The sequence below is a fragment of the Saccopteryx bilineata genome, chromosome 3 (assembly GCF_036850765.1).
Source record: "Saccopteryx bilineata isolate mSacBil1 chromosome 3, mSacBil1_pri_phased_curated, whole genome shotgun sequence".
NCBI lineage: Eukaryota > Metazoa > Chordata > Mammalia > Chiroptera > Emballonuridae > Saccopteryx > Saccopteryx bilineata.
Genome location: NC_089492.1, coordinates 249979842 through 250005978, shown reverse-complemented (window position 1 = coordinate 250005978; position 26137 = coordinate 249979842). Strand labels below are relative to the sequence as shown.

The 26137-nt window shown below is 37.2% G+C and overlaps 1 protein-coding gene and 1 non-coding gene across 2 annotated transcripts in view; both read right to left on the bottom strand.

Moving 5' to 3' along the window:
• The window catches only part of NRDC (nardilysin convertase), a 90750-nt gene that overhangs the window by 24849 nt on the left and 39764 nt on the right, over positions 1-26137 (bottom strand). Inside the window, exons 5-13 of the mRNA XM_066269208.1 lie at positions 22168-22241; positions 18516-18611; positions 16271-16393; positions 13591-13648; positions 8091-8164; positions 6718-6787; positions 2182-2259; positions 263-383; positions 125-183 (exon numbers count right to left, since the gene is read on the bottom strand). Coding sequence (XP_066125305.1) covers positions 125-183; positions 263-383; positions 2182-2259; positions 6718-6787; positions 8091-8164; positions 13591-13648; positions 16271-16393; positions 18516-18611; positions 22168-22241 — 753 coding nt within the window. The remainder of the gene's footprint in view (positions 1-124; positions 184-262; positions 384-2181; positions 2260-6717; positions 6788-8090; positions 8165-13590; positions 13649-16270; positions 16394-18515; positions 18612-22167; positions 22242-26137) is intronic.
• LOC136332404 (small nucleolar RNA SNORA51) lies at positions 20554-20685 on the bottom strand. The gene has a single exon (XR_010730672.1). It is a non-coding gene; the product is annotated as a small nucleolar RNA SNORA51 (small nucleolar RNA).

The window sequence follows — 26137 nt, the reverse complement described above, 5'->3', positions numbered from 1 at the left end:
AGAAAATTAAGCAGGAAATGCCTGAAAAATGATCAAAGCAGGACTAAAACATGTCCATTGGCAGTCTAAAGGCTAAAAACATACTAGGACTGACTCTTGGCCTAATCCAATAAGTCTGTATTACCTTTTTTCTGGGCCTAGCTTCTGCAGCATTTTTAAATACTGGAAAACAGTATGAGCCACCTAAAAACAAAATGTCTGATTATATTTTTGCATAATGTGATATCTATAATTTCAAACACTCTCCATTTTCTTTATTTACCTCAGAAAAATGTTCATAACCCTCATCGGTCAATGTAATAGAAATGCTGAACACTGAGTAAGTAGAATTTTGCTCAAATCCTGTCTCACCATTTCCACCAAATAGTGCAAGAGCCCAGCACCTATAGTTAGGAAAAATTAATCCAATCAGTATTTTTGGGATTGACAGTCTACAAATACATTAAGTTAACAAAATAGATAGGCTTTTCTTTTATATATTGTAGGTAAAAACTGGGAAGTTCAGCCATTGATGCAAACATGATCTCTAACAATAAGTTTAAAAACACAAATTTTAATTAAATACAAAGTTTAATTGTAATAAATTTATTCTCACATAAATCCCACTATACATGAAATAATAATTCATTTGATAGTAGCATGATAACAGAAAACATGGTAAAATTTACCTTTATCTAAAATCACTGAATGACTATAAATCATCCAGAAGGAAATTATAAACTACATTTATTTGTTTAATAAAAACACTAAAATATATTACAAAATAGTAAAACAATTTTACAAAGCCACAGTTATTTTTGTTGAAGAGAACAGTAAAATATTAAAAACCTAAAATAAGAAAGGAGAAAGCTAGAACAAAGTTGGAAATTCTAATGAAATTCAGTTAGGTAGAAAGGTTATGCAAATCTCAAAGCATTTTATATTTATTGTGAAAGGTATATATGTACCTAATATCCTTATTCTTTTATAATAACCCATCCCTCTCAGCTTTCTTTAAATGTCCTAGTACACACTAATTAATGTTTTAAAGAACTTATTTAAATTTCTTATCTACCTTTCCATTCCTGAATTAATATATAGAAAAATCAAACAGGAATGACCTTGTACTATATTGGTCCTGATGCTAAAGCTACTGTATCTATTATCTGGCTAGACAACTTAAACAAGTGCCTAAATGCATTAGGAAACATTCTGCTAACATGGCTGCATATACTGTTCACAGTCCCACATATTCATTATGATTTATCTGCCCAATGAAATTCTCACTAGTCTACCTTTTGGGTTGCAAAAGCTAGGAGATCTTCAGCATTTAAATAACTGACTTCAGCCTGACCTGTGGTGGCGCAGTGGGTAAAGCGTCAACCTGGAAACGCTGAGGTTGCCGGTTCAAATCCCTGGGCTTGCCTGGTCAAGGCACATAATGGGAGTTGATGCTTCCAGCTCCTCCCCCCTTCTCTCTCTCTGTCTCTCTCTCCTCTCTAAAAATGAATAAATAAAAAAAATTAAAAAAAATAAAAATAAAAATAAATAAATAACTGACTTCATTACTATTCAAATCTAACTTCTTGGATAGAGCTACCCTTTTATGTAATTCTGGAATCTATTAGTTTATGATTTTTTTTTTTCCCCCAGAGGTAGAAATAGACAGGGACAGACAGACAGGAATGGAGAGAGATGAGAAGCATCAATCATCATTTTCTCGTTGCGCGTTGCGACTTCTTAGTTGTTCATTGATTGCTTTCTCACATGTGCCTTGACCACGGGCCTTCAGCAAACCGAGTAACCCCCTGCTGGAGCCAGCGACCTTGGGTCCAAGCTGGTGAGCTCTTTGCTCAAGCCAGATGAGCCCGCGCTCAAGCTGGCGACCTCGGGGTCTCGAACCTGGGTCCTTCCGCATCCCAGTCCGATGCTCTATCCACTGCGCCACCACCTGGTCAGGCAGTTTATGATTTCTAAAATTTTGTGTACAACTACTTCCAATATGGGTTAAAAGGGAACTTACAATGAAATACACAAATATAATACAGCCATTAAAATAATCTAAGTTATTAAAGTGACTAATTAAAAATTAGATTTATTTTAGGCTTCCTGGCAGATAAAGCAAAAAAAGAAAAGAATGGGTTATATAACACTGTCTATTATTTTTCAGAGATTACTATAATTCATTAATAGAATACTTGCTTTTTTCTAAGGTAAGAAAGAATGCTGCCTTTGCCTTCGTGTCCAACCAGCCAAGAGATATAATGAAGTGGCTTCACCCTTTTAAAAAAATGTTAAAGTCAGAAAAATTTTAAAGTAAGATATTAATACACCAGAAAACCATACTTCTGAGACAACAATAGTTGAGAATATGATTATACACTTATTCTCACATAAATTCCACTATAAATGAAATAATAATTCATTTGATAGTAGCAAAATAACAGAAAAAATGGTAAAATTTAACTTCATCTGAAATCACTGAATGACTATTGTATAATCATCCTAAAATTTAGGACTACTACTTTTCTTCTTGGACACCAAACATTTCTCTTCATGGTAAAATCTTTCATTTTATTTCACCCAAAATGGAAATAATACAGATTCTTTATCATTTTTGAACCAAATGGAATATGAATCATTCTGTACCTGTAAAAGCTTCTAGTATCCCATTAGGCTCTGTGGTAAACTGAAATGTGTTACTTTTGTGTGTGTGTGACAGAGAAAGAGACAGAGAGAGGGACCGAAAGACAGGTAGGAAGAGAGATGAGAAGCATCAATTCTTCATTGCAGCACCTTATTCATTGTTATTCATTGTTTTGCCTTCTCATATGTGCCTTGATGGGGGGGGGGGCTACAGCAGAGTGAGTGACCCCTTGCTCAAGCCAGTGACCTTGAGCTCTAAGCCAGTGACCTTTGGGCTCAAGCCAGCGACCCTGAGCTCAAGCTGATGAGCCTGTGCCCAAGCCAGCAATCTCAGGGTTTCGAACCTGGGTCCTGTGCATCTCAGTCTGACGCTATTATCCACTGTGCCATGGCCTGGTCAGGCTGAAATGTGTTGCTTTAAAGGTCAGAAAATCTAAGTTATAGTCTTACTTTTTCCTTTAAGGAAACGCTCTTGAGTAAGCAGCTTAGCCTCTCTATATTTTTCTTTTCCTCTTCACTTACCTAACTACTTACTCATTTTATACCTGCAGTAACAAGTATAAAAATGCTTTATTATATAATAATAAACATTAATAGCCTGAGTATTTATATGTATGTTATTATTCATATTGTATTTTCCCACTGGCTTCTACTATAATTTCAGAAATATATCCCTATCAAAACAAATTATAGAAAAATATCTTGGGTCAGAAAATATAAACATCCTTAAATTTTAAAATTACTTCACAGAATTATATTCAGTAAACTTTTAAGAGTCAAGATATAATGTTATGATTTTAACTATGTTAAGCAATCTATAAAGTCCACATAACATTATTCAAAGTCTGAATTTGAATTATATCTATATTAGGACTGATGTAGGGGAGCAAATCAGTTAAAGAATGAACCCAGGTGATTACACAACAATCGCATCTGAACAAAGCTAACTGTACTGTATTTGATAACTCTGGAGGGATAAACACCTACTTCTTTGTAAAAAAAAAAAAAAGGGGGGGTCTCCGCCAAAAAGCTAATTTACTGGGAATTCATATATTGGGGAATGCAAAATAACTCATCATGAACATCACATTAACACAAATTAACAGTTCATTTTAAAAAAATAACTGGAAAGAAATACACGAAAATGTTAACATTTGGAAAATAGAATCATGGATGACTTTTTCCTACTTTTCAGTAATTTTCAAGATTTTCACAATGAATTACCTTAATAATCAGTCAGAGGGTAAACAGGTTTTGTAATTAAGAAAATAGGAAATGTGCCTGACCTGTGGTGGCACAGTGGATAAAGCGTCGACCTGGAATGTTGAGGTTGCCAGTTCAAAACCCTGGGCTTTCCTGGTCAAGGCACATATGGGAGTTGATGCTTCCTGCTCCTCCCTCCCTTTTCTCTCTCTGTCTCTATCTCTCTCTCTGTCTCTCTTCTCAAAATAAATAAAATTTTTTTTTTTTTTTTTTTTACAGAGGCAGAGATAGACAGACAGGAACAGAGAGAGATGAGAAGCATCAATCATCAGTTTCTCGTTGCGCGTTGCGACTTCTTAGTTGTTCATTGATTGCTTTCTCACATGTGCCTTGACCGTGGGCCTTCAGCAGATCGAGTAACCCCCTGCTGGAGCCAGCGACCTTGGGTCCAAGCTGGTGAGCTCTTTGCTCAAGCCAGATGAGCCCGCGCTCAAGCTGGCGACCACGGGGTCTCGAACCTGGGTCCTTCCGCATCCCAGTCCGACACTCTATCCACTGCGCCACCACCTGGTCAGGCGAATAAAATTTTTTTTTAAACAAAAAAGAAAATAGGAAATGCAAAAAATAAAGAAATGTGTTTTACATCCATTATTTTAATGTCTGAACAATACAAAACTATTGATATTGGGCATATCTTTGAGGACAGAGACCAAAAAAAGAAGAAGCAGAGTTTTACATTTTACTTAATATCCTTTTGTCCTATTTTAATATTTTATAAGCATGTATTATTTTCACAGTAAAAATTCAAAACAAATAAACTTTCAAATATGCATGTAATACTTTTAACACTTTTGGAGATACTAACATAACTATAATGCTCACAAAAATTAGGGGATATTTTATAGCCTATTCATTTTTTAAATATCCCCTAATTTTTGTGAGCAGAATATACAATCAATGTATATTTTTCATAGATTCTCCTTGCACCAAAAGTAAGTAGATAATACATGTTCTGTTTTCTTACCATAGGCATACTGTTCTTGTTAATTTTATGTGACCTGAATGTTTGAATATTCTTTTTGTTTTGTTTTGTTTTTGTGACACAGACAGAGAGAGACAGAGAGAGGGACAGATAGGGACAGACAGACAGGAACGGAGAGAGACAAGAAGCATCAATTCTTTGCTGTGGCACCTTAGTTGTTCATTGATTGCTTTCTCATATGTGCCTGGACTGGGAGATTACAGCAGACCAAGTGACCCCTTGCTCGAGCCAGTGACCTTGGGCTCAAGCTGCTGAGCTTTGTTTAAATCAGATGAGCCCACGCTCAAGCTGGTGACCTCGGGGCCTTGAATCTGGGTCCTCCTCATCCCAGTCCGACACTCTATCCACTGTGCCACCACCTGGTTACGCTATTTGAATATTCTAATACACATGTTTTTTATTTATTCATTCATTTTAGAAAGGAGAGAGAGAGAGAAGGGGGAGAGGAACAGAAAGCATCAACTCCCATATGTGCCTTAACCAGGCAAACCCAGGGTTTTGAACCGGTGATCTCAGCGTTACAGGTCAACGCTCTACCCAGTGTGCAACCACAGGTCAGGCTCTAATACATATTTTTTAAAAAGCAAGCTTTACTGAGCTAAGGCAATACATACTTCTTTCTTTCCTTTCACTTATGTTTGTGTCCTCATGGTTTTGTTTTGTTGGTAATAGGTTTTTAAAATAGGTTAAATTTTTATCAGTTTATATTACCATTTGTTCCTAATTAGAAAAGCAGCTGTAACCTGACCAGGCGGTGGCGCAGTGGCTAGAGTGTTGGCCTGAAAAGCAGAGGACCCAGGTTCAAAACTCCGAGGTCACCAGCTTGAGTGTGGGATCACTGGCTTGAGCATGGGATCATAGACATGACCCCATGGTCTCTGGCTTGAGCCCAAAGGTCACTGGCTTGAAGCCCAAGGTTGCTGGCTTGAACAAGGGGTCACTCGCTCTGCTGTAAAGCCCACAGTCATGGCACATATGAGAAAGCAATCAATGAACAACAAAGGTGCTGCAATGAAGAATTGATGCTTTTCACCTCTCTCTCTTCCTGTTTGTTTGTCCCTATCTGTCCTTCTATCTCTGTCTCTCACTAAAAAAGAAAAAAAAAAAAAGAAAGATAAAAGAAAAGCATCTGTAGGCTTTTATATAAATAAGCTTAAATATTTCCCTAGTTTGTATACATCTGCCCTAACTCATTCCACCTCATAGGACTAAGTCCTTGAAATACATGCTGCGGTCAAATTCCAGACTCAAAATTAGTTAACTTTACTTTTGACAAGATCAGACTAAATGGTCACAATTGGCAAATAAATATATTTTGTACCAAAGTACTAAATAAAATAATTACAAAAATAAAGGCCCTAGCCAGTGGCAGAGTGGACAGAGTGTTGTGCCAGAGTACCAGGGTCACCAGTTCAATCCTGGAGTCACCAGCTTGAGAATGAGGTCACCAGCTCAACCCTGAGGTCATGGTCTGAGCCCCAATCAGGACTCATGAAAAGCAATCAGTAGGGACACAACTAAGTGGAACAATAAGTTGATGCTTCTTGTTTTCTCCCCACAAACACCCCTTCCTCTCGCTCAAAAAAGAAAAATTGGTATTGACACTAAAAATACTTCATTTCAAAGACTCAAAAAGGCAACCAATTATAAGAAAACTCTAGCATTTATACCCAAGAAAACATTAAAATATATAGCAAGGCTTGAAAATTTAAGTAGTGAGGTCCCAATTTATCACATTACCTTTGTTTATAAATCCAGTATCCCCCAATTTAAACCATTCAATAAACTAAAAATATGACTTTCACTCAGTAATTAATAGAGTAAATTTCCCCTTGAAGTCTTCTTACCTGTAATGTTGCTGTTGAGGGGGAAGTGCCCATGTGATGGTCAGAGCATGGATTTTTCTAATTGGAACAACTGAAAAATATTTTTCAGAAGAACAGATATAAGTTTCTCCATAACATTTACTATGTTATATGAAATTTTTAAAATTCAATAAATTTTATCCTCCAGTAAATAGGCAAAGGTTAAATACAATGCAATTATTATTTCAAGTTGCCAATTTTCCAATTTGAATAATACAATTTATGTGACTTTCTTTTCAATTCAGTTTCACAGATACAGAAAACATGAATAAAAGAGCTATCAAAATATTAAATGCTCCTAAGGATGGATATCTTCTTGCAAGAAAAGATACAGTACTAGGAGTCAGGAGACCCATGGTTGAAATCCAGCCCTATCACTATTGTGCTATACATGTTTATATAATCTTGAGAAAATCACTTGCATTTAAATCTTTCTGGATCTGTTTTCTTATGGTAAGTGAGGGAATTAGGCTGAAGTAGTTCTAAGATTCATTCCAGTGCTATTATTCTATGATTCTGTGAAGAAAAAATCTAAAGCCAAAAAAATACAACTAAAAATAAGTCAGCTTAACTATGGAGCCAAGAGCAGATAAAAGGTGAGACAGAATAGTCACTTTATCAGAGGGAGAGAAGAGGAAAGAGACTGGCAATGGGGAAAAAGAGGATTAAGGAATACTTAGGCAAGTAGTAGAAAGAGAAATCTGCCACGATAAACAGAGCAAACAAAGAGAGAAATAAATGGCAAATTAGAAATGTTTCTGTAATATTAATAATGGGCAAATTGCTAAGTAAATTATAACTGTGTGAAGGCTCACTGGGAAATTATTACAAATGTAATATTAAATGAAAAAGCTAAAGATAAAAGTGTATATACTTTATAATATCAACCACATTAAAAAAGTATACCTATAGAAACTCAAAGAGAAATTTGCCAGAATGGCTTCTCTGGATGGGAAGATTTTGGAGTGATTTTCACCCCTATTGCTTTGCAAGTTTTTATTAACAAAAATTGTTTTATAATAAAGATACAAGAAAGCAATTTCCAAAATGTTTTCCCCTCTGTTTTTTTTAAAGGCAAATAAAGCAAAATAGATAGAATTAAACAGGAAACAAAAAACATAAAGATAAAAGGGAACAAAGAAAATACAGGGAGAAAGCATGAAACAGACTCAAGTAGCAGCAGACCAATCACTGCTGCTAGTGAGTGGCTAAGTGGCCTGCCACTGTCCATCTCCCTTTCCAACCCAGCTGTACTTTCTGTGTTCTTATTTTCAAAGAAAATTGGCAGCCTCAATTAAGTTTTAGAGAATGTGCTAAAGTTATTTCAAACAGTTTTAAACCTTTGGTTCACAAACCTCTATAAAGTTTGTTAAATGCTGGTGTGTCAAATGGATCCGTTAAATGGCCAAAGTTTGGTTTGGGTAACCCACTGAAAATAAAACAAATATATTAAAATTTAATTGGCAAAAGCCTTTAAAAGCAGTATCTTTAGGGATGCCTAACTGATAGGTATTTATAAACTATTCTCCATATTCCCACCTGAAAAGCATTCTAGACATAAGTGAATAGATGGCAATAGAGCCACAAAATCCTGAACAACACAACCTATTCTTAACCTCAGTCCCAATGACTCAAATATCTTTAAAACTCACAAAAGATATCAAACAATAAATTAAAGGGACCACCCCACACAATATTACAGCCTCTTTCAGCACATTCAATTTCAGTTTTCCTCCTATACAAAGTTGTTTGAGAAAGAAAACTTATACAAGAGATAATTTTTTAAATTCAACATATATGAAGTGATGACTACGTATGAAGCACTCTCTTAGACACTTTGGTATTGAAAAGAGTTGACTCTCCTTCTAGAGTTTTCACACCTGGTTAAAGATATTGTAATTAATTTCTTCTTAAACATGATCAATATGAATTAAATATCTAGAATAATTTTTAATCTTTATGATTAAATAACCAAAGTTATTAACGAATAATACTTAAGAAAAAATTTTTAAATGCTTATCAGGAATTGATAGGACCTAATGAATTCCTCTATTCAATTATACCTCTGATTTAATTAGTAGAGTTTCACAGTAAAATATGTTTTAGTCTGCCACTTTGACATTTCCAAAACTCAGTGCTTTTCTAATCAAAACAAATAAAAATAAACAAGTAAAACTCGCCAAGTTTGGTGTGGCTTTCATTATCTTTTCCATAGATAAAATGTACCGCTAATTATCAATAGAAATGAACATAAAGGCCCTGGCCGGTTGGCTCAGCAGTAGAGCGTCGGCCTAGCGTGCGGAGGACCCGGGTTCGATTCCCGGCCAGGGCACATAGGAGAAGCGCCCATTTGCTTCTCCACCCCTCCGCCGCGCCTTCCTCTCTGTTTCTCTCTTCCCCTCCCGCAGCCAAGGCTCCATTGGAGCAAAGATGGCCCGGGCGCTGGGGATGGCTCTGTGGCCTCTGCCCCAGGCGCTAGAGTGGCTCTGGTCGCAACATGGCGACGCCCAGGATGGGCAGAGCATCGCCCCCTGGTGGGCAGAGCGTCGCCCCCTGGTGGGCGTGCCGGGTGGATCCCGGTCGGGCGCATGCGGGAGTCTGTCTGACTGTCTCTCCCTGTTTCCAGCTTCAGAAAAATGCAAAAAAAAAATAAAAAATAAAAAAAATAAAAAAAAAAGAAATGAACATAAAGCCAAAACAACAAAAATCAGTTATTACAAATTATTTTAACATTTTTAAAGTTAATTTTTCTTTCCTAAATTTACAACAAATTATGTCTTGAAATGAAGACCTGGAAAAAGTTTGGCTTGCTGACCTGATGCAAGAAAGAAAAATCAGATGTCATTTATTTTATAAAAATGCAAACTGCTGGGAGTGGGAAGAAAGAATTGCTTCAGAATTAAAGTTTTGTATTCTTTGTAACAAAATGTAACAACAAAGTGTCAAATAAATTTGTATTATTTGATGAATCAAAGGTGCACACAAAAGAACTTTCTGGGCCCTGGCCGGTTGGCTCAGCGGTAGAGCGTCGGCCTAGCGTGCGGAGGACCCGGGTTCGATTCCCGGCCAGGGCACACAGGAGAAGCGCCCATTTGCTTCTCCACCCCTCCGCCGCGCTTTCCTCTCTGTCTCTCTCATCCCCTCCCGCAGCCAAGGCTCCATTGGAGCAAAGATGGCCCGGGCGCTGGGGATGGCTCTGTGGCCTCTGCCCCAGGCGCTAGAGTGGCTCTGGTCGCAACATGGCGACGCCCAGGATGGGCAGAGCATCGCCCCCTGGTGGGCAGAGCGTCGCCCCATGGTGGGCGTGCCGGGTGGATCCCGGTCGGGCGCATGCGGGAGTCTGTCTGACTGTCTCTCTCTGTTTCCAGCTTCAGAAAAATGAAAAAAAAAAAAAAAAAAAAAAAGAACTTTCTGAACTGGAACCCTATATACAATTTCTAATAGAAGATAATTTGGTTTAACTATATGAAGCAAACTTTTCAGATGTATGAAAAGTCAACCGCTACCCACAAGATTACTTCTTTTATGGGGACAAGAATTATAAGTTCTAAAAAAAACTGACTTAAAAACAAACTTTCAGAACACAATTGGTTCTGATGCAGGGGATGTAAAGTCATAACACTGGGGAACAATTTTTTTTCATTTTCTGTTGCATGAGTTTTAGAACTGTTTCTATATATTTCTGCATCACTGATTCCAAATCTGAAATCCGCTTTTTGGTGCATGCTCTAGTAGTTTTTGTTTGTTTGTTTTTTAATTTTATTTATTCATTTTTAGAGAGGAGAGAAAGAGGGAGAGAGAGAAATAGAGAGAAGGGGGAGGAGCTGGAAGCATCAACTCCCATATGTGCCTTGACCAGGAAAGCCCAGGGTTTCAAACCAGCGACCTCAGCATTTCCAGGTCGACGCTTTATCCACTGCGCCACCACAGGTCAGGCACTCTAGTAGTTTTTATGCAATTTTAATTTCTTTTTGTTACAGTTAATGGCATGCATTGGTTTTGAAATTGGAGTTAAAGGGCAACGACTCTTGGATGGAACAAAACCACAAGGCAATTAATGTTTTACAAACATCACTTTTACATAATTGTAGTTGTTTTTAAATGTAAAAAATTATCTGATAAAAACACCCTCTTATTTTGTTTTAAGATTGAATCATGGCTTCTTCCAGTAGGTGTAAATGTAAGAATAGTCCTGACACCTTCTGTTATATATGTGGCTGTTACACACTTCAATGTCAAAGGTGCAATATTTCATCATTTGTGACATGTGTGTATATTACCTATTTTCAAGTTTCCCCTGGCGATCAAGACAAGAATTGGGCTCCTCATATTGTGTGTCATAATTGTGAGGAAATGCTTCATGACTGGACAAAAGGAAAATGCAAAGGAATGCCTTTTGGTATTCCCATGGTTTGGCGTGAACCTAAGGACCACAGCAGTGACTGTATTTCTGTCTGATCCATACAAAGGGCATCGGCAAGAAAAAAACGGCATATGATCGCATATCCTAATATTCCTTCAGCAATACGACCTATCCTGCACTCTTAGACACTCCCGGTTCCAGTTTTCAATGGTTTTATTTCTTCTAAGGACAAAGAAAGTGAACATGGTGATCAAGTGTATTTTGATAAGATGCATGAGGAAACGGCTGTAGAATCTGAAAGGTCTTCTTCTGATGCCAAGCAGTCATTAACCCCTCAGCAGTTCAGCCAACCCGAATTGAGTGACTTAGTAAGAGACTTGGGCCTATCAAAGAAAGCAGCTGAGTTATTAGTCTCCAGGCTTCCAGAAAAGAATGTACTTCACTGGTCAGCTAGAGTATCCCATTTCAGGAAGCGTGAACAAATTTTTGTGGACTTTTTTTCTGAAGACAAACACTTTGTTTACTGTCATGATATCAGTAGTCTTCTCAGCCAGCTAGGTGTTACCACCTATAGTCCAACAGAATGGCGGCTATTTCTTGACAGCTCTAAATGGAGTCTGAAATGTGTTCTATACAACAGTAATGTTTATGCAGCGGTTCCAATTGGTTATTCAGCTCATCTGCGAGAAGATTATAATGACATAAAAATTGTCCTCGACTTTCTGAAGTATGAGGAGCATAACTGGATCATCTGTGTGGATCTTAAAATGGTAAATTTCCTGCTAGGACAACAGAGAGGTTTCACGAAGTATCCTTGCTTTCTGTGTTTGTGGACAGCCGAGCTCAGGAGAAACACTGGACACAGACACAGAAGGAGTGGCCAAAACGTGAAGCTCTGGAAGTAGGGATGCAAAATATTGTGAATGAACCTGTAGTTAATCGAGACAGGATCATTTTCCCCCACTTCACATCAAACTTGGCTTAATGAAGCAGTTTGTTCAGGCTTTGAATAAAGAAAGTGAATGCTTTCAACATATTATTTCTGCTTTTCCTGCCTTGTCTTTCGAGAAGATAAAAGCGGGTGTATTCGATGGACCTCAAATTTGAGCCCTCATATGTGACGAAGAATTTGCAAGGAAGATGAATAAGGAGGAGAAAGCAGCATGGCAGTCTTTTGTGGCAGTTACAAAGAACTTCCTTGGCAACAAAAAAGCAGAAAACTATGAACTTCTGGTTCAAAGGATGCTGTTGGCTTTCTGCAACATTGGATGTAACATGAGCGTTAAGATTCACTTCCTGAACAGTCACCTTGATAATTTTCCCGAAAATCTTGGAACTGTTAGTGATGAGCAGACTACTGCTGGAGCATCAGACGAGATTGTCCTCAATAAGTATACAAACGCAAGAGCTACAAATGCAAATTTTTGCCTGAATAGAATTTAAATAAGTTTTGCACAAATTTTATGATTAAAATAAGTGTTTTAATATGTTCTATTTCAAAATTGTAGACCAGTGGTAGTCAACTTGGTCCCTACTACCCACGAGTGGGTGTTCCAGCTTTCATGGTGGGCAGTAGCGGAGCAACCAAAGTATAAATAAAAAGATAGATTTAACAATAATAAGTTGTTTTATAAAGATTTATTCTGCCAAACTTAGCGAAAATCCGACATAAAGTACTTGGTAAGTAATTATTATATGCTTTAACTTGCTGTAACTATGCTTTATAAATTTTAGTAAAGTTACTTCCCTACTTTATAAATCACCATTACTGTGGAACCAGTGGGCATAGAAAATTTTACTACTAACAGAGATACAAAAGTGGGTGGTAGGTAAAAAGGTTGACTACCCCTGTTGTAGACAAATTCTGATGCAATCATATTTTTTAGTGTATTAGTGTATTTACTGCATTATATAAATTATTATATTTTCACAAAGATGATGCCCAAGAAGACATTCTACTTCATTATGTTAAACTAAATGTTGAAAATTTTACAAGAAGATGAAAACCTAAAATCTTGAATTGCAAAAAAACTGTAGCTTACAGAGAAAAACTAATGTCAGATTTGAGATCAGCACACTCAAGTTAGGTAAGAAAAGTGTTTTTGTGGGTGCAACAAAAATTTTGTTCTCCAGTGTAATGTTATATATATATATATATATATCCATTCTGCTTCTCAATACAATACTTGCTTTCATAACACAATTTCAAACACTTTCAACAGTAACAGAAAAGCTTTGAATAAATATAAAAAGAGACAAATTTTTCAGAATTACTGCTTACTGTAAATTTGTAAGTTTTGAACTACAGAAACTATGGAAACAGTTTTTTGTCTTAGTTTTCCCACTCAAAAGCTGCTAAACCCCTTTAGGTCTTAATGACCTGTTTTAAAAAAATCAAACTGAAAGGAAAAAAATAACCTTCGGAACTCATACAAGAAGATATGGCCTCTCTAATGCTAAAGATGTATGATTTATGAAAATAAATGCCTTACTTGTTTGGTATCTGAGAGAAGATTTCAGTAACCCACTTTTCCAAAGTATCCAGTGTTTCTTGGGAGAGAGGGTGGGGAGGAGACAGAAAATACAATTAAGATTTCTCACAGATCTTTAGCTATAAAACAGAGGGATACTTTAATTTGGGCATTACCTACCACTCCTTAACCAGCAATAATAAGGAAAAATAACTATAGTTAACCCTAAGACATATATAATTTTGTTAGACTCCTTTATTTCTCCCTGGTAAAGTTAAAAAAAAGCACACAAGTTAAAAAAAAAAAAGATTCTATCGTGAGGGCTAGTGTGAAGGGCCAAGAGATAAGAATACACCAACCACACTCTAGGTTTCTTTCAACAAACTCACACTATACTAACCCTTCTTCTTGACATCTCATCAGTACCTTTATTTTAAATGTTTATTGTGTTGATTTTAGAGAGAGAGGAAGGGAGATAGACAGACAGGAACATCGATCTGCTCCTGTATGTGCTCTGACTGGGGATCAAACTGGCCACCTCTGTGCTTCAGGATGATGTTCCAAACAACTGAGCTGTCCAGCCAGGGCTCACCAGTCCTTTTATACTGCATTTATTTTACATTAATTTACACCTGCTTAGGTCTTAATCCACAACTCTTCTTAAGTTTCAAATGTATATGGCCAATTATGTATACATGATTGCTATCTTCTAATTCTTTGATTATTATTTCATAAGAAATTCTTTTGAAATTTCTAATAAAACAGGATATCTAAATGAAAAAGGAAACCTTTTAGCTTTATCCCAGTGACTCATTACAATCACTGCATAGTGTTTGTTAGTTCCACCAGACACATGAGTTTCACTAATTCTCAAAACAGATGCCCCAGGTCAGGATATAAAACACAAGATGAAAATACAATAATCAAGTTCTGAATTGATTCTATACTATTTATAGTATAAAATTTAAATGGTATAATAAATGCTAAAGCTCCAAAATCAACTGAATCTAGATTATACAATGTTCTCATCAAATATCTGGATTTTAGAAATTTCAACAATCATTAACATGCTCTTATCTTTGCATCACAAAGACAGAGAATGCAAAAAAAAAAAACCTAGTTAAAGAAAAATACATGTTCATGACAAATTTGGAAACAATAATTAACTAAAAATTATAATTAGTGTTATACTGAATATGAAATTGCCTATTTTAACAAATGTTGAAAAAGAAATCTAAATGCCAATTTGTAGTTTGAACAAAAGATTCTACCATACCATACCCATCCACTGAAGTCAACTTCAGTGGACTAATGTTAATCCTAAGTGCAAAAAATGTTTTATATTTAAGTGCCAAGTCAGCTCTGATCTTAATTTAAATAATGAAAGAACAAAATTTTATACAAATGAGAATATTAGAGTGAGAGGATTAGTTTTTCAAAAAAATATGCAAACTATAAGGTATATCAAATGGAACATTTTAACAACTGATTGATTTTGAAAAACAGACTGAGTTGCCTGACCTGTGATGAGGCAGTGGATAAAGTATTGACCTGCAATGCTGAGGTCTCCAGTTCGAAATCCTGGGTCTGCACGCACAAGAAGCAACTACTACAAGTGGATGCTTCCCACTCCCTCCCCTTTCTCTCATTCTCTATGAAATCAATAAATAAAATCTTAAAAAAAAAAGACTAAGCTGATTAAAATGTAAAGAAAACTACCATTATTTCTTTAATGAGAAAAAGTTAACACCAGTTACTGCAGATAATGAAAAAAGAAGTAGAGGTATTGATCAATATTATATATTTAAGATACTTTTACTAGTATCACAATGGAATTCAATTAATCATGCCATTTTACAGGACCCTACATAAGATGAAAAGACAAATACTTTCTCCTAAAAAAAGTTTATAATCAATATGGATTAAATTCAAAACAAGAGATAATGAGGCAGTAACTGAATGTGGCTTTATAAAACAATGTATAACCTATTAGTACATTAGTATACTCAGAGTAGCTTAGAGATTAGACCCATGTCTATAAGAGAAAAAACATTTGCTGACAATCAGATAATTTTTTGCTTCCCTGAGCTTAGCCACTTGCTATGGGACCTCTCCAAATTCTGATTTTCTTTAATTCGTAATTAGGATCAAACAGTAAAGTAATTAACAGTTCACTCACTGCAACACTGATCAAGGCAAACAAATCCTAAGAAAGCACAACTTGCCCTGGCCGGTTGGCTCAGCGGTAGAGCGTCGGCCTAGCGTGCGGAGGACCCGGGTTCGATTCCCGGCCAGGGCACACAGGAGAAGCGCCTATTTGCTTCTCCACCCCTCCGCCGCGCTTTCCTCTCTGTCTCTCTCTTCCCCTCCCGCAGCCAAGGCTCCATTGGAGCAAAGATGGCCGGGGCGCTGGGGATGGCTCTGTGGCCTCTGCCTCAGGCGCTAGAGTGGCTCTGGTCGCAACATGGCGACGCCCAGGATGGGCAGAGCACCGCCCCCTGGTGGGCAGAGCATCGCCCCTGGTGGGCGTGCCGGGTGGATCCCGGTTGGGCGCATGCGGGAGTCTGTCTGACTGTCTCTCCCTGTTTCCAGCTTCAGAAAAATGAAAAGAAAAAAAATAAAATAAAAAATAAAAAAAATAAAAAAAAAAAAGAAAGCACAACTTTAGAGTAATTCTAAGGGCCATAGTAGATAATATTACCTTTAGATTGAACCACTAAAGTCATGTAATGAGCAGAGTAGTAACGGATCCAGAATTCTCTCAATCTAGTATATGTATCAATATTATTCTTTTTTGGATCATGTTTGAGAGTATCAGCATTTCCTGTAAAACAATGAAAAAGATTATGGAAATAAAGTTTATTTTGTTCAAAGTCTCTATATCAATAATGCATGCTCTACTACTATACATTAGACCAGGGGTCCCCAAACTTTTTACACAGGGGGCCAGTTCACTGTCCCTCAAACCGTCGGAGGGCCAGACCATAAAAGAAACTATGAACAAATCCCTATGCACACTGCACATAACTTATTTTAAAGTAAAAAAACAAAATGGGAACAAATACAATATTTAAAATAAAGAACAAGTAAATTTAAATCAACAAACTGACTAGTATTTCAATGCGAACTATGCTCCTCTCACTGACCACCAATGAAAGAGGTGCCCCTTCTGGAAGTGCAGCGGGGGCCGGATAAATGGCCTCAGGGGGCCGCATGCGCCCGCGGGCCGTAGTTTGGGGACCCCTGCATTAGACTATACTATAATTAATGAAATAATCCAAGTGACTCAAGAATATTGAATCCGTGTATAATAATAATAATATCACTATAAGACAAAAATTCCCAAGAAACAATTCTGAAGTACAATTTAACCCATAAGAAATTAATCACTAGGCCCTGGCAGGTTAGCTCAGTCAGTTAGAGCATCGTCACAAAACACAAGGATGTGGATTTGATACCTGGTCAGGGCACATATGGGAAGTGACCAATGAGTGTACAACTAAGTGGAACAACAAATGAATGCTTCTCTCCTCCTCTTTCTGACTCTCTAGTTGGTAAAATCTTAGCAACAGTAATTCCTTTAAGCATCCTTTCTTATAATAGTCTACTATTCAATTCAGGTTTTATCTCTGAATTACTTTAATACTATTCTACATAATTCTTAAACCACATAAAGCAAGGATGACACATAAAATGTTTGTAACTGTACAAAATATACAGGGATGCAAAATATCCTTTGAATGAAGTACCATTTCAATCTATTCATCCCATATTTGGTCAAGAGGATTAATATGAGGCTATAACTAATTTTAATACTAAGAAAAAGGCATTATTAAAAACAGATACCATTTAAATAGCTTACCACTTAAACAAAATTAGGTCACAGCTCAAAAAATATTAGAGAAATCACTGTTGAATCTCTGTTGATAAATAGAATTGTCAGGTTGGGGTAGAGCACAAACTTCACAATCAGATACACAGAGGTTTAAATCCACATTCACCACTGTGTGATTTAAGCAAATTAAATAATTTCTCTTAATATGTTCCTTTATTTTCAGAGATGATAATGGGATAATGGTACCCAGCTCATAACATTATTATCATATAATGATTGAATGAGATAATTCAAGTGGTGTTAGCAGAGTATCTAACACCCAGAAAGCATTCACAAAATGTTAGGTGTTACTCTCCATGTATTCCATGTTAGAGAACCTAGTAATATAGGCATGCTTAACTACACTGCTCACAAAAATTAGGGGATTATTTCAAAATTAATATCAAGTGGAAAAAAAAAGCATTTGATTTTTTTTTATTAAACAAGTCAAAGAAAGTTGTTCAATTATGCAAATGAGATGCAAAACCAACTTTTATTTCATTGATGAAAATGCACTATACAAAAGGCTGAAAGTACTGGAGTATCTGCACATTCTCTGCTACCCTAATTTTTTTTTGTATTTTTCTGAAGCTGGAAACAGGGAGGCAGTCAGACTCCCGCATGTGCCCGACCAGGATCCACCCAGCACGCCCACCAGGAGGCGATGCTCTGTTGCCACCAGAGCCACTCGAGCACCTGGGGCAGAGGCCATGGAGCCATCCCCAGCCACAGGTCATCTTTTGCTCCAATGGAGCCTCAGCTGCGGGAGGGGAAGAGAGAGACAGAGAGGAAGGAGAGGGGGAGGGGCGGAGAAGCAGATGGGCGCCTCTCCTGTGTGCCCTGGCCGGGAATCGAACCCAGGACTTCTGCCCGCCAGGCCAACGCTCTACCACTGAGCCAACCAGCCAGGGCTGATACCCTAATTTTTGTGAGCAGTATATTCTGTATTTGAAAACATAAAAGGTACTGAGCTGCCCTACGTTTATTATATTCCATTCTTCATCAACTTTTCACATTCTCAATCTTCATTAATTAGAAAATATGAAATGAAATAAAGTATTTAGTATCTTACCCCAAAAAAATTTCCCCATAGGATGTCCAGGTCTAGCAAGGCTTCCAAACAACATTTCTTTTCTGTTTGCATCAGAAGGTCTTGCAAGCTGATATTCTGTCAGTTTTAAAGAAACATTTTTAATTAAATAAAATTCAGTATCAGCTTTATTATCTGGAAACTCAGTTTAAAGAAGTGAAAGTAAGGAAGGAACAATTTATGAATCATGTGTTACAAGACTGAAGTGAAGAACTCAATAATCTAGGACAGGCTCTATGGCTAAACATATTTAGTCCACCTTTCTAAAAGTTTTCCCTTATTTTCAAATAAAACAATGTAGTTAATGATCTGAAAGTTCAAACTTTAGGATGCTATGTCCAAGATTTTACTGATGAAAGTGGTAATAAAATGCTATATTGAATTCCTATCTGGGAACTTGTCATATATTCTATTTAAACTTCCTGCAAATCCAACCATGTTGGTAATAAGGTATTAATGTTTAAGAACAATCACTTTGAAGTCAGAAATATCCTGACTAGATTCCATGTTCTGTCATTTACTAAGCTATACTACCTTGAGGAAGTTATCTAACTTCTCTGATTCTACTTATGCATCTATAAAATGGAGTCACAAGTCCCTAGCTCATAGAATTCTTACAAGGTTTAAATAAGCTAAGATATAATATATTCCTTCAACACATATTTACTGAACATCTACTATGTGGCAAGTACTACTAAATTAGTTGCTGGAGATAGAAAAGCAGGCTACTAAAAACATGTAAATGGACAAGAATGATAAAGACAATCACATCTGAATAGAAGAAAATAATATCTGATTACTGAGCTTTCAGAACTGGTTTATGAATACTAGTTCATTACAACAGTTAAAACTGAAGAGCTCTCCCCTTCACTCAAGAGAGTGAACTCAAGAGAATTCTTCAAACTTAGAAGGTTAAGGGACTAATGACATATACCTAGCTACTTATACCAGGTCATAAATGGAAATCTAGGTCTATCATCCAAAACAAACAAAACAGCCCTGGCTGGACTGCTCAGGTGGTTAGAGTGTTGTACCAATGCACAAAGGTTGTGGGTTCAATCTCTGATCAGGGCACATACAGGAACAGATCAATATTTCTCTCTATATATCCCTTCCTGTCTCTCTAAAATTAATAATTAAAATTTTTTTTAAACCTGTGTTTAAAACAAACACACAAGAAACAACAAAATAAGAAAGCGCAGAGCTTTTAGCTTAACTTCATCTTAAACCACAACCACTTACTGCATGTGTATATATGTATATGCATGTATATATATGTATATGTGTGTATCTCTATTTCTTCACAATATTTCAAAATATATTCTGACTTAAACTTGTAAAATCAAATTAGAGGTTTAATTTTTTTGTACACTGATTTCAATCCACTCTAAAAACTATATGAAGAAAAACATACTGAAAGCATTTAAGACAGAGTATATAGAATACAGTTCATAGGTCCCAAAAAGTAGGAAAAAATTTTTCTTAGTTATTTTGGTTTTTCATTTACTCAGTTATTTATCTGAGCCTATGATAAAACAGACACTGCGGTAGGCAAGTAATAAAAATGAAAAAAATAAATCCTTGATTATAAGGAGCTACCAGAGCTAGGAGAAATCTCATCCTTTTACAAATAAATTTAGGTCCACAGTTACTGACATTTCTGTAAGTCATTCTGTAAGTCTGAACGAGTCAACTGATGTCCAGATAGATGGCTCTTTATAGCCATTTGCAGTTTACTCAGCCTAGTAAATGCAATAAATTACTGTATTATTAGAAAGACACTGAATCAAGACAGAGGAAAACAATGTAAAAGGAGGACAAGGAGGAAAAACAATGTAAAAGGAGGAACAAGTACAGAGACCTTGCCTCTTCAGTTGCTTTAAGCCAAGCCTAACCTATGTATATGAATTAGAAGTCTCCCCAAGTCTAGTATTACATGTTTCTAACACTCAAAGCAAGCAGGAATAACCCACAATGGTGCTATTTATTAGCACTCTGTAAATAATTGTGTTTTTGTTTTCCATGTCCCCCCAATCACAATACAGACCAGGCAGAGAGCCAGGGCTGAGGTGTCTATGGGGTGGGTTTACTCTGCCTCCTCTTTCTGTACAGTCAGTGTAATAACACAGCCTGCAGTAAGCACCAGGATGTGTTGAATCAATATTTGTAGCCTAGCTCTATAGTAAAACCTTACCCTGTATAAGCACACAGTTTTCCTTATGGTTTTTACTCTTTAAATCCCAAAGGTAACAAAAACTGTCAAAAAGTAAAATTAAATGCATTTCCTGCTCAGGGATTTAGTTTCTTCAACCACATATATCACAATTTTTTTTCGGAACTATCAAAATTCAAGCCACAAAGCACCTACAGATATAACAAAAGACAAGCTTTTTAAATATCAGGATGGTATTCAAATTAAAACCTCAGAGAAACTCTCTTCAAGCAGAAAGAACATGTGAACTTTAAAGTTTTAACACCCTAACTTTAAAAATTAGGCTCCTGGACTGACCCGGTTGTGGTGCAGTGGATAGAGTGTCGGACTGGGATGCGGAGGACCCAGGTTCGAGACCCCGAGGTCGCCAACTTTAGCGCGGGCTCATCTGGCTTGAGCAAAGCTCAGCAGCTTGGACCCAAGGTCGCTGGCTCGAGCAAGGGGTTACTTGGTCTGCTGAAGGCCCACGGTCAAGGCACATATGAGAAAGCAATCAATGAACAATTAAGGTGCCACAACGAAAAACTGATGATTGATGCTTCTCATCTCTCTCCGTTCCTGTCTGTCCCTATCTATCCCTCTCTGACTCTCTCTCTGTCTCTGTAAAAAAAAAGAAAAAAAAAAGGCTCCTGGGCTAACCAGGTGATGACACAGTAGATAGAGGGTTGATCTGGCATGCTTGAGCACAGGTCACCAGCTTGAGCATTGGATCATAGATGTGACCCCACGGTAGCTGGCTTGAGCTCAAGGTCACTGGCTTGAGCAAGGAGTCACTGGTTCCACAGCCCCCAACCCCCATCAAGGCATGTATGAGACCCCCATCAAGACATGTATGAGCCTGACCTGTGGTAGCACAGTGGATAAAGCATCAACCTGGAATCATTGAGGTTGCCAGTTTGAAACCCTGGGCCTGCCTGGTCAAGGCACATATGGGAGTTGATGCTTTCTGCTCCTCCCCCTTCTCTCTCTCTCTCTCTCCCTCTCTTTCTCCTCTCTGAAATGAATAAATAAATTTAAAATGTTAAAAAAAAATCTTTAAAAAAAAAAAAGACATGTATGAGAAGCAACCAATGAACAATCAAAGTGGCGCACTACAAGTTGATGCTTCTCATCTCTCTCCCTTTCTGTCTCTCCGTTTCGCTAAAAAAAAAATAAAATAAGGCTCCCATCTGGCAAAAGATTATTCACTATGATAAAGCCCTCAAAAACAAAGACTGAAAAAATAAAAATCTACCATCCTTTTATTTAAAATCTATATTGAATTATACATTTAATGGCTTCAGGAGCAAACATGACACATCTATTTCAATTTAGCCCTTATTAAATAAAGATAAAATGGTCTTGTAATAAAAGATAAATGTGCTATATAAACAAATAATTCAATAAAGGAAAATATGGTAAGACATAAAGCACATCTCTTACCACTATCAACAGCTTCAACTTCACGGTCAATTGCGTCTCTGATCATTAGTGGATGGATGAAGAACTGGGCCCATCTGAAAAAAATAAAGCAAAACTGGCATTTCCGGTTTTGTTCAGTATAAAACTTTTCGTCAGTCAACATCTTACTTTTTTTTTTTTTAATTTATTTATTTATTTATTTATTTTTGGTATTTTTCTGAAGCTGGAAATGGGGAGGCAGTCAGACTCCCACATGCGCCCGACCGGGATCCACCCGGCACACCCACCAAGGGGCGATGTTCTGCCCATCCGGGGCGTCGCTCTGTTGTGACCAGAGCCACTCTAGCGCCTGAGGCAGAGGCCATAGAGCCATCCCCAGCGCCCGGGCCATCTTTGCTCCAATGGAGCCTCGGCTGCGGGAGGGGAAGAGAGAGACAGGAAGGAGAGGGGGAGGGGTGGAGAAGTAGATGGGCGCCTCTCCTGTGTGCCCTGGCCGGGATTCGAACCCAGGACTTCCTCACTCCCGGCCGATGCTCTACCACTGAGCCAACCAGCCAGGGCCAACATCTTACTTTTTAATTAAGAAATTTTACTAAGTTGTTGATTTAGTTCATAATTATGTGTATAAAATCTAAACAATATTCTGCATTTCTGTATTTTAAAGTCTACAAACTACTTTTTCTATTATGAACTTTAATACCCATGTAGAAAAGGATATAAAACTTAAACATACAAACTAATGCATAACTATATGCTAAACACCTGAGTGGCCCCCACCCAAGTCAAAGAACAGACCACTGTCAGAACTTTAGAAACATCCAGCAACTACCTTATCCTTAAGAGTTAATACTCAAATGCTATGGTAATCACTTCTCTGCTTTTCTTTATATTTTTGCCACCTATGTATATTTTTATATTTCTAGACCAAATGTTTCTTGACCATTGTTTCTCCATTATCAACTCTAATGAGGCTTTATACAAATTTTCTAATCACTCCATGAAATTTTAATACCACAGATATGGTCTACCTATTTATATACTATATGTATATCTATGGTTTTACATATAAAAACTACATTAAGCCTACTCTTTTTATTCCATGCATGGCTACAAATAAATAAATAAAAATTTTAAGTTTAAAATTTTTTTTTTACTGAGAGAGAAACAATGAGAAACATCAACTCATAGTTATGTCACTTGGGTTGTTCACTGATTGCTTCTTATATGTGCCTTGACTGGGGGGGCTCAAGCAGAGCCAGTGATTCTTGCTCAAGCCAGTGACCTAGTGCTTCAAGCCAGTGGCCTTTGGGCTCAAGCTAGCAACCATGGGATCATGTCAATGATCCCAAGCTCAAGCTGGTGAGCCTATGCTCAAGCCTGTATCCATTGTGCCACACTAGTCAGGCTAAAAAAAATTTTAAGGCTATTAGTATTTCACTTAATTTTATAACTATAATTACTGTTTAATGTAATTTATTTGCTTATTTAAATTGTGAAGTATCAAAATATATATGCAAATTAGCATTTATATAATAATAGCAATACAATAAAATTTATGCATGTATGTATGTATGTATTTTTTAAGAGCAGAATTAAGAGGGGAAGAGAGAGAGAAACATACATCAATTTGTTGTTCCACTCATTTATGCATTCACTGGTTGATTCTTTTATGTGCCTGACTGAAGATCAAACTCACAACCTTGGCATATCGGGACGACACTCTTACCAACTGACCTTCCCCGCCAGGGTTAAAGCAATCAAATTTTAAAATTAACTTTTTCCGGGAAAGGTAAAACACTTTAAGAAGTTAATTTCCTATAATATTTAGTAAACTTTTAACTTTTGCTTGATCTGAGAATTCTTTTTACAACTTTATTGAAGTCTAGTTCATATACTATAAAGTTGAGTATATATATTTTCCATTAATTCACAGAGTTGTGCACAGATCACTATAAATTAATTTTCAGCTATTTCAACATCCCACAAAGAAATTGCATATTAGCCCTCCCCATTCTAGGCAACCATTAATTTACTTTCTGTGTCTCTGGACTTGCCTGTTCTGGACATTTCACATAAGTGGAATCATACAATATGTGGTCTCTGTGGGTGGCTTTTTAAATTTAACACAATATTTTCAAGGTTCATTCATGTCATAGCATGTACCAATACTTCATTTTATTACTGAATAGTATTCCACTGTATGGATATATACCACATTTTGTTTGTCCATGCAGGAGTTGAGGGATTTTTAGTTGTTTGTACTCTTTTAGTATAAATAATGCTGTTATGAATATTTGTGTAGATAACTGGGTTTTGAAGTTTACTTAAGAGAAGAAATTTTAACTAGCTACTAGATATTTATTAAGATATTGTCAGCACTTTTTTCTTTTCAGTACTTGGTATAATTAATGGGGTGAATAACTTTTGATGACTTAAATGATAAAACAGAACATTTTTATTTAATTCTAAAACCCACAAATGCACAAAAGGATTAGACTTAAATAACATCCACAATGGCAATCAACTAGCATGTGCAAACCACCTATAGCAATGACTGTGAGATCAAACAATCATTTTAAAGTTCTTCAATCATCTACCCACCAGTTTTATAGCAATTATCTTGCATACACTTTGTGTATCTTCCATAAACTCAATTTCATTGTAAATGTTGCTTATGAGATTCTCAAGAAAATACAAAGAAAAATTAAATACCAGTACCAAGCAAAAATTTTGCTAGGTAGGGTTAATCTTTGGAGGGCCACACACCATTATCATATCTGGCCCTGCTGGTTGGCTCAGTAGTAGAGCATTGGCATGGCATGTGGAAGTTCCAGGTAGATTCCCAGTCAGGGCACAAAGGAGAAGTGACCATCTGCTTCTGCACACCCCTCATCTCTCTCTCTCTTTTCTCCTCCCACAGCCATGTCTCAAATGGTTCAAGCCAAGTTGGCCCCAAGAGCTGAGGCTGGATCCATGGCCTTGGCCTCTGGTTTTAAAAAAAAGCTCAGCTGCTGAGCAACACAGCTGCAGCCCAACAAGGCAGAGCATCACCTGATAGGGGCTTGCCAGGTGGATCCCAGTTGGGGCACATGTGGGACTTTTTCTCTGCCTCCCAGCCTCTTAATTTTTTAAAAAATTATCATATCAAATGTTTTTCTACCCTTCAAGAACCAGTCTTGGTCCTGGCGGGTTGGCTCAGTGGTAGAGCATTTGCCTGGCATGTAGAAATCCTGGGTTTGATTCCCGGTCAGGGCACACAGGAGAAGCGCCCATCTGCTTCTCCACCCTGCCCCCTCTCACTTCTCTCTCTCCTCCTCCTCCTGCTTCTACACCCTGTCCCCTCTCACTTCTCTCTCTCTCCTCCTCCTCCTCCCATCCTGCAGCCATGGCTCGATTAGAGCAAGCTGTGGATGGATTCATAGCCTCTGCCTCAGGTGCTAAAAAATGAGGCTGGTTGCAACAAAGCAAGGGCCCCAGATGGGAAAAGCATAGCTCCCTAGTGGGCTTGCCAGGTAGATCCCAGTCAGGACGCAAGTGAGAGTCTGTCTCTCTGCCTTCCTGCTTCTCACTTTAGAAAAAAACAAAATAATAATAATTAAAAAAAGAACCAGTCTTTATCATGAAAGAGAACACTATCATGCCCCCTGAGAAGTTATGTACTAGACTAGGGGTAGTCAACCTTTTTATACATACCACCCACTTTTGTATCTCTGTTAGTAGTAAAATTTTCTAACCGCCCATCGGTTCCACAGTAATGGTGATTTATAAAGTAGGAAAGTAACTTTATTTTATAAATTTTGTAAAGCAGAGTTACAGCAAGTTAAAGCATATAATAATAATTACTTACCAAGTACTTTATGTCGGGTTTTCGCTAAGTTTAGCATAATAAATCTTTATAAAACAACTTACTATTGTTAAATCTATCTTTTTATTTATACTTTGGTTGCTCCGCTACCACCCACCATGAAAACTGGAATGCCCACTAGTGGGC